The 14,472-nt window shown below is 33.9% G+C and overlaps 1 protein-coding gene across 1 annotated transcript in view; it reads left to right on the top strand.

Moving 5' to 3' along the window:
- Positions 1-14,472, top strand: part of ARAP2 (ArfGAP with RhoGAP domain, ankyrin repeat and PH domain 2) — a gene marked incomplete at both ends in the record, with an annotated part of 105,739 nt that overhangs the window by 55,780 nt on the left and 35,487 nt on the right. The window contains 4 exon segments of the mRNA XM_084204247.1: positions 3,251-3,395; positions 5,642-5,744; positions 6,388-6,586; positions 8,610-8,673. Coding sequence (XP_084060373.1) covers positions 3,251-3,395; positions 5,642-5,744; positions 6,388-6,586; positions 8,610-8,673 — 511 coding nt within the window.

Here is a 14,472-nt window from a genome sequence, read left to right as displayed (position 1 = left end):
ACAGAAGTCATTTACAAGTAGCACTGAATTTTTAGTAGAGTATTTCTCAAGCTCAGAACTTTACGAAATCTTCCAAGTAGAAATGAGCATCTACAATGACTCTGACAACTTGAGCTTTGTGGGGGTATAATGCATGTATATCACAGTAGATATACATGACCCCCTGTGAATATCAGTCTTCTGTTTTTCTTTTTTTACTGAGAGAGGTGTTATCAGATAATTTTTCCCTTTTTCTTCCCATTTGTCTTCCTATATTTTTTTTCCATCTAAACAAATGACATGGATTTTTAAAATCTGTGGTGATTTATTATTGAATTTATTGCTTCTAAAATCCTTATATGGCATCCTGCACTGGTGTATAAATATTTTTCTAGGATTATGCCCATATTCTCATGGCATATGCCTTTAGTATTCTTAATGGATATTAAAGGCATGCTAAAGCATGTAACTCCTGTTTCAATATTCTTTTGTATGTTAGCGTGGCTCCAAATTCTTGAAAGCATTGGGTGATAATTGTGCTAATGCCTGATCACAGGCATTTCCTAGCAGCTTTGCAGTTCTTAACAAACATGCCTGTTTTGATAGAGGACTGCTGCTGGATAGGACTTTATCTGGGATTGCTCTGGAATTGCACTGAGTTTATTTGGGAAACCATGTATTAACTAAAAGCCTCATTACTACTTGCTCTAGGTTCAGGCCTGATCTTCCATGCTGTGGGTATCTGTATATGTTCATAAAGAAGTTTATAAAAAACCCCAGAAGTCAGTGCTTAGCCAAGTGGAGAGCAGATAGAAGGCTCAATGATGCATATTAGAAATGGCATATTTCTAAATACCTGTATAAATTGAAGATTTGGCTGAAATTGCTCACAGAATGGCTTTTGTAGCCCTTTTTGGGGGAGATGGACTGTGACTGAGTGCTGTTAGTAGGATGTCTTAAAATGTATGAGGAAAGCCCCCAGACAAGAAATTTTGACTGTCTTCAAGTCTTTAGTGGACAGAAATGAAGCTGCTTTGAAAGTTTGTAGTCTGTTGCTTAGAATTGCACTTACTGCTTGAGGGAACATACAATAAATGGAAAGGAACCAGATTTCTCAAGGTCAGGTTTTGTTCTCTGAAATTGTGATTGTGTCTTGAAGATGGTAGATGTTCTATTTCTTTGGTTTTCTTGTTCTTGTTTTGCTTTTTCCATGTTCCTTGTTTGGGCGTGAGCATTTGTTTGCTTCATTTTTGTATTGATGTTCAATTCCCCATGGGTTTGTCGGGACTGATATTTCTGGGATGGGCTCTTTACAGATACATAGGAAGATAGGTTTCCCTGACCATCTGCAGTTCAAAGAGACACATGGAACAAGGGAGGGAGATGTAATGACATCCTTTAAAAAACAAAAACAAAAAAAAAACCCTGCAACTTTGAATGAGAATCTGCTCTCGCCTTAGGGCTCTAATTTATCTCTGCCATGTTTAAGAAGCAGTATGACAGAAGTACTTCTTGCTATTCAAAACACAAAATATACAATCTTTCTTTTTCTCTTCTTTCACTACATCCAGAACCGTTTCTAAATCTCGCTAGCATGAAGTAATACTCATATTGCAAATGATTGTGAATAAGTGGAAATACTATTTTTCATTCTTATTCTCTTTAGGAAGTAATTTGAGGGTTAGAGTACTAATATGTGGGAGAAAATTTCAGTTCCCTCCTCTGTCTGTATATATTCAGATAAGGCCATGTTACCTGAAAAATCTGACCTATCTAGTTCTAGAGAAGAGAACTCCTGTTGAAGCAGTTCTGACTTGCCATGAACTAATTGAGGCCTCTGCAGGCCAGGGGGAGCACCATTTCCTCACAGCATTCAGACAAATTAGGGGCCCTTTTTTAAATTTTTTTTTTTTTTTATGCTATGTGTGGGTAGGGGTCCAACTCAGAATCCTGTGAAGCTGTTTAATCATTAGAATTAAGTTCTTCTTCAGTGTTAGGAATCTCTGAGGCAGTTGACAGCCTTGCCTTCAGCACCAGGGGCTGAAAATACAAGTGCTTGCTTGTTGTCATAGAAAACTGTTACCCTTTTGTAGACTTGGTGCTAATGGTAAAAGGACACTGCAGAAATCATTCAGTGCTGTGAATTAACCAAGGTTTTGTACCAACCAGGTGGAACACCTGGAAATACAGCCTCATTTTTCATCATGTGTGTCTCAGTACAGGAGAGAGCCAGCTCTGTGTGTGCTTCTCGTTATCGCAGCATCAGTGTTTTCAGCAGGGGTGCGTGCATTTTGAGGAGAGTTGTTGTTAATTAACAGCTGTTGATATCAGCGGGAAGAGAGCTCAAATGTTGGTGCTATTCTGATGTAGTGGATCAAAAAGTAAAGCTTAGAGGTTCAGGGGCTCAAGTTTGATTTTTGCTTTTGTTTCTAGTGTAAAAGGTTTTATGGATCCCTTTAAAAACTTCAATATTCCAAAATTGTCCTTGAGAGTTTTATAGTTTAATGAATATTGAAGTAGCGAGCTGTTTTGTAGAATAGGTTTTGGAAGATGGGGGAGGAAAAACTGGGGGACAAAAAGCCCTGAACATTCAAAACCTTAAAATTTGGTGCTCAACTCCTGTAAACCTGTATGTTATCAAGCCATTTATCTTATGTTTATTTTACTGCTTAACATTTGTATTTAGACAGAATCTAGATAGTACTAGGTAGCAAATAGCATGATACAAAGAAATAATAATAAATAGTAAAAAATATTTATAAAACTTATATAAACCATATAGAAAAAAACAGAAAAAGCATGAAATATCAAATAACATAATTAATAATTTCAAATTACAACTAGGTTTTTTTGCTTGATTTTTGTGGATTTTTTTTGCCAGATTTTTTTTTACCAAATTCTCAGAAGTACTTTGCCAGCTGTATAGGAGGTTTTAGACAGTGGAAAATAAGAAGAGCATTTTCTTTTATGATGTACTTCTCTCCAGCAGTGGAAACAGATGGACCTCAGATTTTGTTCTAAGAACTAGACATAAGCTAGAATGAATTCATGACTATTTTCAGTAGCAAATAGACATTACTATGATATGTCATGTGTTGTATTCATATTTTAGGTCATAAGAGGATGTAAATATTTAGCTGTAGTTAAATATGCCAAATAATTCATTGAAGTTGCTTTGCAGACTTTTTTCTCCATCTTGTATTTACCTATTTAAAAAAAAAAAGCTTAATGAAGAAAATGTAACCTTTCTATTTTTTTTTTTTAATCACAGATTGCAACAAAAGATGGTGCACTTTGGAAAGTGGCTTTTTGAGCTACTATGAAAATGATAAAACTACCACTCCTAATGGTATGATTGACATCAATGAAGTTATATGTCTTGTAGTACACAAGTCAAACATCTTTTTAAATAGAGGGTAAGCTCCTGAATTCATATTTCAGTAAACAAACTGTTCATTTTTTCCTGAATTTTGAGTAGGCAATTTGGAAAAAAAGCTGGTTTTATTTCACATCAAGAAATTAGTGCTGTGTGATATTTAGGGATTTCTTTTACGGTGATAGAATGAAAATATTAGGGTAATTTAAAAGGACAGATTACATTAGATACGTGTTTCTTTTTAAATCTGTAATGAATATTCTCAGTGCTTGAAAGGTTACATGATGAAAAATTGAACAATTAATACTCATTTTTCTTTCTGGGACTGACCTCTGCTGCAAGCCAAAATTCTCACTTTGTTCTTCCTTCTAATGCAGCAGACTCGAGCTCTTCACAATGTTTCTGGATTTGGTCACAGAGGTTTTGGTTTTTGAAATCCATTCTTTGTTCTGTAGCTGAGGACAGAAGTGATACTGATGAAGATTTTTAATTGGAAGAAACCAGCTTTTTTTTTTTTGGGGGGGGGGGGAAGGGGAGGTCTTGTTTTTTCTTTTATAACTCTCTCACATCCCATTTGTACATGAAAAACATCACATGGAGAGTGACCTGAATCTGATTACAGTGATACTCAATTTCTGATTACAGTGATACTCAATTTCTTTAGTGTAACATTTTTGTTTAGAATATGCTTTGTATTTGTCTAACAGACTCCATAACACTTTATTTTTGAACCTATGTATATGCACCTCAAGTAAAAATAACTTTCTATAGTATAATACTGTAATACTTTTAGTTACAAAACAAAATGGTCTGCAAAGAAAGCATAATCTATTCAATAAGCTTCTGAAAAAGAAAATGGCAATGAAGGACTTAGACTGCTACAAAGGAGAGAAATCCTGAAATATGGTGATGTCTCAATATGCTATCAAATACAGAGAAGGGACCTTCACTATTCTGCAGTAGCTGTGTGATACCCAGAAAAAAATAACTTTTTTCTTCTGTGTTCAAATCTATCCTATTGTTTGTTGCATTTCCAGATGGCTCCATTTTAGGTTAATAACTAAATTAAAAAACATGTTGGCTGAATACTTCACTCTTTGGAAATAACTAATTTCCTGTTGTGCTTTACCTGTGATTGAGGAGTTTTATGAGAAACTTTACTTAAATTTGACATTTCATGTAGTGAGACAGTGGGTCCTTAAAAATTCCTATTCTGTTAGTCAGAACTAAGTGTTTATGTAATTTTCAAAGTGGCTATTGAAAATATAGAAGTGACTCATGCTCAGTTCTCCACATTTAGACAAATCTCAGTCTTCAGCATTGAAAGGAAAAAGCATACTCCATCTATTTGGCATCCAACAAGAGGTCACAGACAAAATCAGACTATAAATTGACGAACCATAATTGGTAATTTAAAGAGTGACTGCCCCAAACTTCAGCACCATAATTACTTTCCAAATTCCACACCAATATAAACTGATTGGCATTTTCCTCTCATTAAAAATTGAATAAATATGGTTCATCTGCTGAAATAGTGGTACAATTTTTAAAAGGAAAGATACCCAAGAACCTCTCTTAAGAAAACTTTTAAGAGTTTCTTGAGCTACAGCAACTTCAAAGTATTCCCACTCTTCTTGGTGATGGCAGGTGATACACAGTGACCACACATTTCACCCCAGCAGATTCAGGCTGTCTGACAGGAAAAGCCTCTTCAGTTAAGAGGGCAGGTGGAAGGCAGGAACAGGTTGGTGACAATAGTACTGTCCATCCTTGACTGTTTTCAAGGCTTCTCATTGTGATAATCCCTCTTTGAACAGGACATGAGACAAAATGACATCTAAAAGTCCCTATGAACCAACATTTCAACTTGTTTACAACTTCCCATTCAACTGGTTGTTCAGCTTATATTAAACATACAAAAAAATCTTTTCAATGCATGACAAAAATGTGCTTGATCAAATAACATGAGCATGTGAAAGCAAAAAATTCTCTATGCATTTTTAATGACTATATGTAAACATTTTACTGCATTTTGGAATTATTCAAAAAACTATTACACCATGACCTTTAAGTATGTATTATTGACCTGCAAAGTACTTTAATCCTGATGTATTGTAAAGTGCTTTATTATTAGCTAGGCACTACTTGTGATATTGGAGGAGAAATGCAGATGGGTTCCATTCAATATGTATGAAATAATGAAAAAATAATGAAATAAAACAGCACTAGTATGTCTACTCTTTTGGAGACTAAATACAGCTGTGTTTCTTCTCTTACTTGCTTTAGGGACATCTTTACATTTGAAATATACTTACTGTCAGAACGTGTTTTTCTGTTTGGAGCTGAAACTGCACATTCACAAAGAAAATGGACTTCAGCAATAGCTAAGGTAATACTGATAATTATCTTCCTCAGTTAGGCCAGGAGCCTTTGCACAAATAATAAAGTGGCCTTGTTAGCTTAAAACCTTTGAGAAGCCATTATTTATGAATACTGATCTCTCCTGTGTGTAAAGATTTCTTGTGCAGCAGGAAGAAATAACTTTTGTGATTTAATGTTTGAAACAAGATAATAAAATGTGAACGGAATTGAAGGAGCATTTGAATGCTGACCTTAAGAATACATGAAACGTGCTCCAATATAAAGGCATAGACTGTATGAGTATATTTCAGCTAAGTTTTTTATGGTTGCAGTTCTATTAAATTTATTTGCTAAAATGAAATTCATAAGGCAATACCATATTTTATACTGTTCCAAATGTTAATAATCACATTTCTAATTAAATCCATGGTAGTTTAAAAGCAAAAATGTTTGAATTGTAGAGCATGAATGGGAAAAATGTTAAACTTGATTTTGCATTTTAAATTTAGTGTGTCTATGGGCTTGTGAGTGTGGGTTTTATATCTCAAAGTTTGAGGTTTTTTTACTGTGACCTTAATCCTGGAATCCTGTAGATTTGCAATATTTTGATTTTGTTTTTTAGGGGCAGAGGGTTTTTTTCTTCATCTGACTCACCCCATTTTCTTTGGTAGCATTTTGTCCCCGCGGTGGCTGAATCCTTGTTAGAGCGAGACTGTGACCTTATTGGGCAGCTGTACTACAAAGATTGCCATAACCTGGATCAGTGGAGAAAAGGCTGGTTTGCCATAGAGAAGTCGAGCCTTTATTTTTGTCTTGAAATGGAGGATGCTGAAGAAGATTCCATATATCTAAGGAGGTTGCAAGAACTAAGTAAGAACATCTAGTATTCAGAAAGTGTTCTGTGGGATTAATTCACTGTTAAGGACATTTCTATTACATTTCAAAGTAATAAATATTGGGAAGCTCATCCTTCACATGAGTCAGATGTTCTTCCAACTCTTATCTAAATATGGGGTTGGTTAATTTCTGTCTTGGGGTTTTTCCCTACTTTTTGGCACATGCCAGAGAAATTTTTCACAGCTTTAAAATGAATGATGACAGTTTTTGTTCCAGTTGCAGCAGTATATTTCTTACAAGAGTACAGAACTGAATAATAATATATAACCTTTTGGGATTATTGTCTCATATTTTTGACAGGGCAGAAATACTCACTGCAGAACGCATTCTTGAGATGATTGACAGGTCTAGTTTTAAAATACTCAAACATTCAGGAAAATTATAATTCTCTTGGAAAACTATTTCACAGACTAATAGACTTTTTTCCTATACTAAAAATATTATTTGCTCAATATCATGATGTGGAGAGATAAGAATATTTGTATAAATGGTCTTCTATGACCAATTTTATATCATTGTTTGTAATTATGCTCTGAATCCTCTTTTAAGCATATCTGCCCTACTTGTTTTTATATTGAACAAGGCAATATGTTACATAGAAAATACATATAATTTGAAGTTTATAATAAAGTAACATAGAGAAGATAATTTAGCTGTTTATTGATGATACTCTTTATAAATGCTGACAGATTGTGGACTGTTTTGCAGGAGCTTGCCTAAATGCCATTGGGTTTTCTACTGTTTATTTACTGCCACTTTATATTTGGTGTAAATAACACCATGAAGGTGGTTTTTAATCAGAAATGTTTTTATGCCTCTAGGTGTCTTTTAACTTGTGAATGCTTTTGATCCTAATTCAGAATTAAAAGATTAGGCATAAGGAGAACTATTCCTGATATTTTTTTTTGATGATGCAACTGTAATTGCCTCTGCCAGAATCATAAGAGCGTGCAAAGTCTGTGTATATTATATCTCATGTATAAAAATGAAACACTTTTGACTTTCAGTTGAGAATTTGTTTTGCTTGGGGTTTTTAAATATTAGTTGTATTTCTTGGAAATATTATATATCCATACTCTTTTCTTTGATTTCTGCTTTCTCCAGAATATATCTGCTCCACTATTAATACTGATTTGTGTAAATGAAACTTGAAAACTAATGAATCATTTGTGGAAGTATGCTGACTTACCTTCTTGATATTTGATTCAGTTATTATAGATGAGGTTATAGCCTCATGTGTGATACAAAAACATCATGTAACATGCAATGTGTTTATTAATTTTCATTGATGTTTAGGACTTTCTCTGGGAATTAGTTGAAATAAGTTGTGGATTATATATGACATGCATTTTGAGAAATTAAGTTTTTAGAATTTCAAATTAGTAAGCAGGTTACATTTAATTTACTGGTTTTAGTACAGTGTATGGTATAGTTTTTAAGCAGTGCAACTGAAAGTTATCCAGATGTATTTGATGTGTTATGTACAATGTAGGTCTTTTACAGGGTGCTTTTTTTAGCAGGGGTAACATAAGGCAACATAAAGAAGGGTGGAAATGATCTTCATGCTAAACAGATAACTTGCATTATCTTACTGTAAATATGTGCAGCCATTAAGGTGCAAAAAGTCAATGGATTCCAAAATCCAGTTTACTTCTGTATCATTATGTCTTCTACAACTTGTATTTACAAGCTGAGTATAATAAAACAGTGTAGCATATTTTCCCACTAAAAAGTACGTTTAAACTTTCTTGATAATGTTTTGTGTTAGTTTTTCTTTTAAATGCAAATATGGTGTGGTATTTTGTGGAGTTTTGTTACTATTATCAGCAGCATTCTTTATCTGCAAAGTTTAGGAATTCCATGCTCCTTTTGCCACTGGAGATAATTTTGAAAAAAACCAGGTCTGTCTGTATGTGCATGCTATATGTGTTTTTGTCTATAAATATGTGTCTATAAATATGAAGGTCATATGAATGTGTATGTGCTTTGTTTTCAGCAACCAGCAGTGTGGTGCAAAATGGAGAGAGAATAGATGTCCTGCTGCTCGTTGAAAAAGGAAGGTAGGGTTCCTATCTGAAAAAAATATTTGATCTGTTTTTATAGTCATATCTTAGCATTATTGTTGATAAGTTCTGGAGTTTTTTCACTTAGGGCTGCTAGCAAGAGAGTAAATTGTCAGAGTTTTTAAAGGAGGGGATATCTTTGTGCATTAATTACATTTTATGTCTGTGTCACAAAATGTTAACAAGCACTACTTAATTAAAAACTGTTTTCCCACTGAGAAAATTATTCCCAGATTAGTCTGCCAATAATGACTTCTTCAAAAGGAACTAACTCCTTTTACCTTGTGAAAAAGGAGTACCTCTTTGGAGCTTTTACCACAAACTACTTGATTTTTTAATTGTTCTTATGTCTCAGAATTCTGTATCTCAAACTGCCTAGGTCAGGTTTGAGAGGATATGAATGAGTCCTCTGGTTAATCTTATTGTAATATCTGGTCTCAGTTAACAGTATACTGCCTAGGAAAAAGCATACTTATGAAAAAAACATGATCCATATCTGCTTCCAAGGAGGTAATATTCTGCAGAGGTGACTGTGTCATATTTATAGTGATAGGGGAGGTTGGAACTTGAGGTGAGGTAGGTATTTCTGCCTCAAATATGGGTACAAATTCAAAGATGAAAGTAAAAATTGTGGAAGATAATTCTTAGTTTTTAATAAGTTGAGGCTTTTTTTATTTCAATCATAGGTTATTGGACAGGAGTCTGTCTTAAGTGGTGCAGTATTTATATAGTCTTTTGAACAGCCAATAATAAGTTAATAAATAAAGGGTGTTTTTCTCATTGGCAAATAAAAAAATCTTCATAGATACCTTTGACATCTATTCAGAGTTGGAATAGCTTGTCAGAAATGCATTGTAACTTGTGTGTTCTGAATTTTAACTCCTTCAGGGATATTATATGAGTTTCAGAACTGAGTAAGGCTACGCAGGTTAGAAGGAAATACTGTTTCTTGTCTTTTGTTGGGGGGGGGGGTTTCTCTTTAGTTTTGGGTTTTTGTTTGTTTGTTGGTTTGATTTGTTTTGGTTTGTGTTTGTTTGTTTGTTTGTTTGTTTGTTTGTTTGAAAAAAGCAAATTGAAATATGCAGTGTTAAGTAAGCTACATACACCAAACAGTGAACCTGAGGTATCCTAGTTAAGGTGCAGTCCAAAGATGGATATAAACCATGCATATAATTTCATAGGTGTTAATGCTGAGCAAAACTTTTAGCTCCAAGTCAGGGTTCATTATTTCATTATTTATTCATTAGAATATTTCCTTCAAGTGAAGCTAGGTTTTCCCTGAACCACTCTAGTAGTTTAAGGAAAATTCTGGACTATTTGAAAATAATTTCAGCAGAGACATTGGCTGATTTAAGGTGGACATGAATATATTTAATTTTTCTTCACTGAAGTCTGCCATAAAAATTTTAAGTGCATAATCTTCATATTATCTTAAGCATTGAAAGCCATATGGGTCTATAGGCTTTGGCATGGTGATTGTTTTTAGGATATTGCTTCAAAACTATCCAGGTGTGCAGTGCAGTTGTATGAGATGGCATCTTAAAGTGATAAGCAATTTAATGTGTGTGTGGAAGATGATTAAATATAAAATCACCTTTGTCTTTAGACTCAATTACTGTAAATGGAAATAAAGCTGCTAATCTTCCTTGTGCTCCTCCAAGCTCTAGATAAATTAATATCCCTGAGATGTCATCAGCATCAGCTAAATGAAATGTCAAAGTCTCTAGGTTTTCCTATTCTGTCTGTTATTTTGTATCAGTGCTTGTCTAATGTCAACTTTGGCACAGATTGATCACTTGGCAGAGACTCTGTGTAGCTGATGACTTTCTTGTTAATTTGTTAGTCACTTAAATGCAGGATAAAGTATAAAATAAATAAAGAATAGTATTGAAAGAATTAAGTTAAACAAGTAAGATTTTTCCAGAATTAGGAAAAGTTTAGGAGAAAAAACCAACCCAACAACCATAAACCAAACCAAAAAAGCCACTCTCCTTTGCATAAAAAAATAAATACGGTGAATTTCTTAAAGTGTTTCATTAAATTTTATTAGAAAATTATATAAAAATTCCTTGAGGTATTTTTCTACTGAATTTCCATTTCTTACAAATACTTTTGCCTTTTGTTTCAAGTCTGTCTTTGGACTGATTAATTAGGAAAAGTCACACATTTACATGTATTATATCTTTCTGTTTCACACCTTTTCTTTGAATTACTGTGGGTAAAAGAATGACTTCAGTTGTTACAAATGAACTTCTCACTTAAGAATGGTTGCATAATGAAGTAAACATTTTCAGAAACGATAAAAACATCATGTCTTAATGCTGAAATCATTACAATGTAATAAATCTATGAATTCTTGAGTCTTAAAAAGATAATATATTTGGGATAAAAAATGTAACATTAATCTGATACATATCTACTCAGAAGAAGAATTTAAAATTAATTTTGGGACATAACGTACATAGTACTTTAGAGCTTGTATAAAATACAGGAATTCAGAGACAATACTACCAAAAAAGTCATGTGAGAATTTTCACTAAATGTCTTAGATATTAATACAATCCACTCCTACCTTTTCTTTGTTTTGCTGCCTCTTCCTTTACCCTGCTTTCAGCTTGGCACCCTGCTGTTCATTTATTGTCTATATGACATGTTCAGCTGATGATGTCTATCAGCTCCAAAATAAGAGGTGGCAATCATACCAGGTAATAGCATATCATCAGAGGCTGAACCACACTGAAAGATTTCTGAAACCACACAACTGCTTCTCTTTTGAAGTATGTTGTCTTTTTTGAAGCTCAATGTACTCAGTGTTTTGAATCTCAATGTAAATTTTCATGATAATTTTAGATTACTTTTAATTTTACATTATTTTTATTTTCAGATCTTATACATGTTAATGCTTGTGTTTGTGTATCTTCACTAAAGTAAATTACAGAACACTCTTTTTTTAACATCTACTGGAATTTTATTACATTTTCATCTCTATTGGAGCATATTGTCCAGACTGCTAGAATTGTATCTAATTCAGCTGGATATCTTGACTTCTCACAGCACTGTGGTGTACAGTTTTACACCCTAATCAGATGGCCATTTGCCCCTTCTTGCTTTCACTTTCATAGCTGAAATATTCTAGTTTAGTAGTTGAAATGCTTCTTGACTTCTTGCTAGAAGTGGCAAACCATTTTAAGGTTTTCTGTGTTTGAGGCTTCCCTTTGTCACAGAGGTGTCCTCTGATTTGATCCATATTCAGTCTGGACTTTTTCCCTTGATCTCTGTATTTTTACAATGCTTGAAGTGACTGGTGATGCTTGACCTCCTGTTGCTATCTATAATATGCTATCCAAACAGAAGCTGCATAGCATAGTGGGGAAACAGCTACTCCTGTGTAATTCATCAGAGGACAACAGAGGGATCTGCATGATGAAAAGAAGGATGTTGTTTGAAAACATCTGTATACAGTGGATTTTGAATATATCTTCTATATGTAGAATTTAATGCAAAATCTGTAATGCTAAGTTTTAAAGAAACAGTTATATAGGTACTTCAGTTTCAAACATTCTGACATTTTTCTGAAATAATTTAAGCTCTCTCTTAGGTGTCAGTGAATGTTTTGGGACCATAATGTAATCCAGATGGTGCTTTTTTTTTTCCCTGTTATGTTTCTGATGTAGTTAGCTCTTTCTTATTATGTATAATAAACCTTCCCTACATACTGGCACAATTTCTTTAGGCTGATGGTTCATTCAATGCTTTCTTCTTAACCCTTTGGTGATAGCAGTAAGTTTTCTCATAAAATGCAGTTATGGGCACAAAATTCTAAAATCCAGAATTAATATAAACTTAATAGTCAGATGAAAGGACTTGTGCTTTCAATATGGTATGCTGGATGTAAGACCTTTTGAAGGGTCCCTTGATTAAGTAATACTTGAAGAAATATTTTTAATGGAATATCCATGCTTCAGTTGCTATTTGATTTTGCAAAACAATTTCATATTGTTATTTACATTCTTAGTACCTCTGTTTTCAGACAGGTAAATTATTAGAATCTTGTGGGAATTGCCAGAGGGCACTGAGTTGTGCCAGTGTCTGCTTCTCACTCTCCCCACCCACCTTACCCAAAATCACCTATTACACTGCTTTCCCGTTGCACAGCTGTGCAACAAAGCTTGTAACTGAAGCTAGGGGACTTTGCAGGATGGGTTAAAGAGAAGCCTTTGCACTCTTGTGGATGGTGTGTGGTCACATTTGTTGTCTGTCTGACTGCTGGGGCGGAAGGATGTGCTGGTAGTCAACAATAAAGCTGTGTAGGTAATGGTAGCTTCCTTAATGTTGAGACTCATTGATCTGCTGCAGTCACTTGTGCCAATTCAATTCTCTCAATTCACTAGGGCAGAAATCTACATTGGCAGGCTGCCTTGTTTGTTGGAGTACTTAAATTATTAAGTTCTTGGCTATGGACTGTATATGCTTCGCACAACATAGCAAAAATTCTGCCATTTTTCACCATGTTGTCATTATTGCTACCTATTTGTTATGAAATGTGAGATCTTCATCAATTTTTAGAACTGAAAAAATAGCACATGTGTAGACATACTATGGAAGGCAGTGCATTTGTGTTGAAGGAATGCATTTTGCTTCAGTCTGTGAAAAATAGTTGGTAATCTGCATGGTAGTTCTTCATAAACATTACAGTATAAATTCTTTCAAACATGATTACTTCTGTAAACTCTTTAAATTCCTCAGTTTTGTGCTACATGGGACATCAGTATATTTCAGCCTGTGTTTATGCTTAGTCTTAAGCATATTTATATTTTGATAATGACAATTAGTTCAGTGAGAAATGCATGTACTTGTTATTAATTTTGTCTGAAAACTCTGTGAAAGAGATGAAGACAGAGGTTAAATCTGCAGTTACCTTTATTGTTTCATGAAGTTCTCTAGAAGACTTCTACTGTGCTTGAGGAAAGTTCTGCTCTTCTGCTGGAAATTATTTCTCCTTTCCTTTTCATTGCTTCCAGGTTCAAGGAGATGAAGAAATCATTTCCATTTAGGGGAGAAAAAATTGTTAAAATTGTCCGTAAAGACTGAACTGAGAAGAATTGTTTTATGCATCTTATTTTTAAATTGTTTTATGTTTTTCTGATTTAAATTTATTCCAGGTGTGTTCTCTCTCAGCCAAAAATTATTGAGGTTTGAGATGAGCTTTTTAAGAGACTTCCATGGGAAATTGACTGAGTTCTGAAATGTGTTTGGCACTAGTTAAATTTTTTTTTTCTCCCTTCTTTGCTCTTGTGGTATTGTAATGAAAATGTGTCTCTGATTTATCTTACTTTTTGATGCCGACACTCTGGAGATTTTTGACTGGGCAAGTATAATTTTTTCATAAATAATTAGTTGCCTTCTATGAACAATCCAGGTTCCATGATAGCAGTATGATTTTCATATTTATATTTCTTAGCAGCAACTTCTCTTTCATGCCTGTTTTGGTCCCTTGGGACTACAACTTAAACAAATACCACATTTTCTTCGCTAATTATTAATAGCCTCTTCCTCTGTAACTGAATTGAAATTTTAGAAAACAATGAGAACATCATCACTTTGTACTTCTGAAATCTTTTTTCTAATGTGATGCATTGAGGGGAAGATGGAAAGATCCATAAAATACAAGGTGATCTTTTCCTCATAGTTTAGGTATTTAATATATCACAACAATTGATTGACAGGCACATGATTAGACTTTCGTATCTCTATGAAAAATGCTGATAAGTTCATGTGACCTTTGAAGTTCAGTAT

Source organism: Fringilla coelebs (genome assembly GCF_963513975.1).
Source record: "Fringilla coelebs genome assembly, chromosome: 4".
NCBI classification, from domain to species: domain Eukaryota; kingdom Metazoa; phylum Chordata; class Aves; order Passeriformes; family Fringillidae; genus Fringilla; species Fringilla coelebs.
Note: the sequence above shows the minus strand (reverse complement) of the source record. Positions and strands in the feature narration are given on the sequence as shown.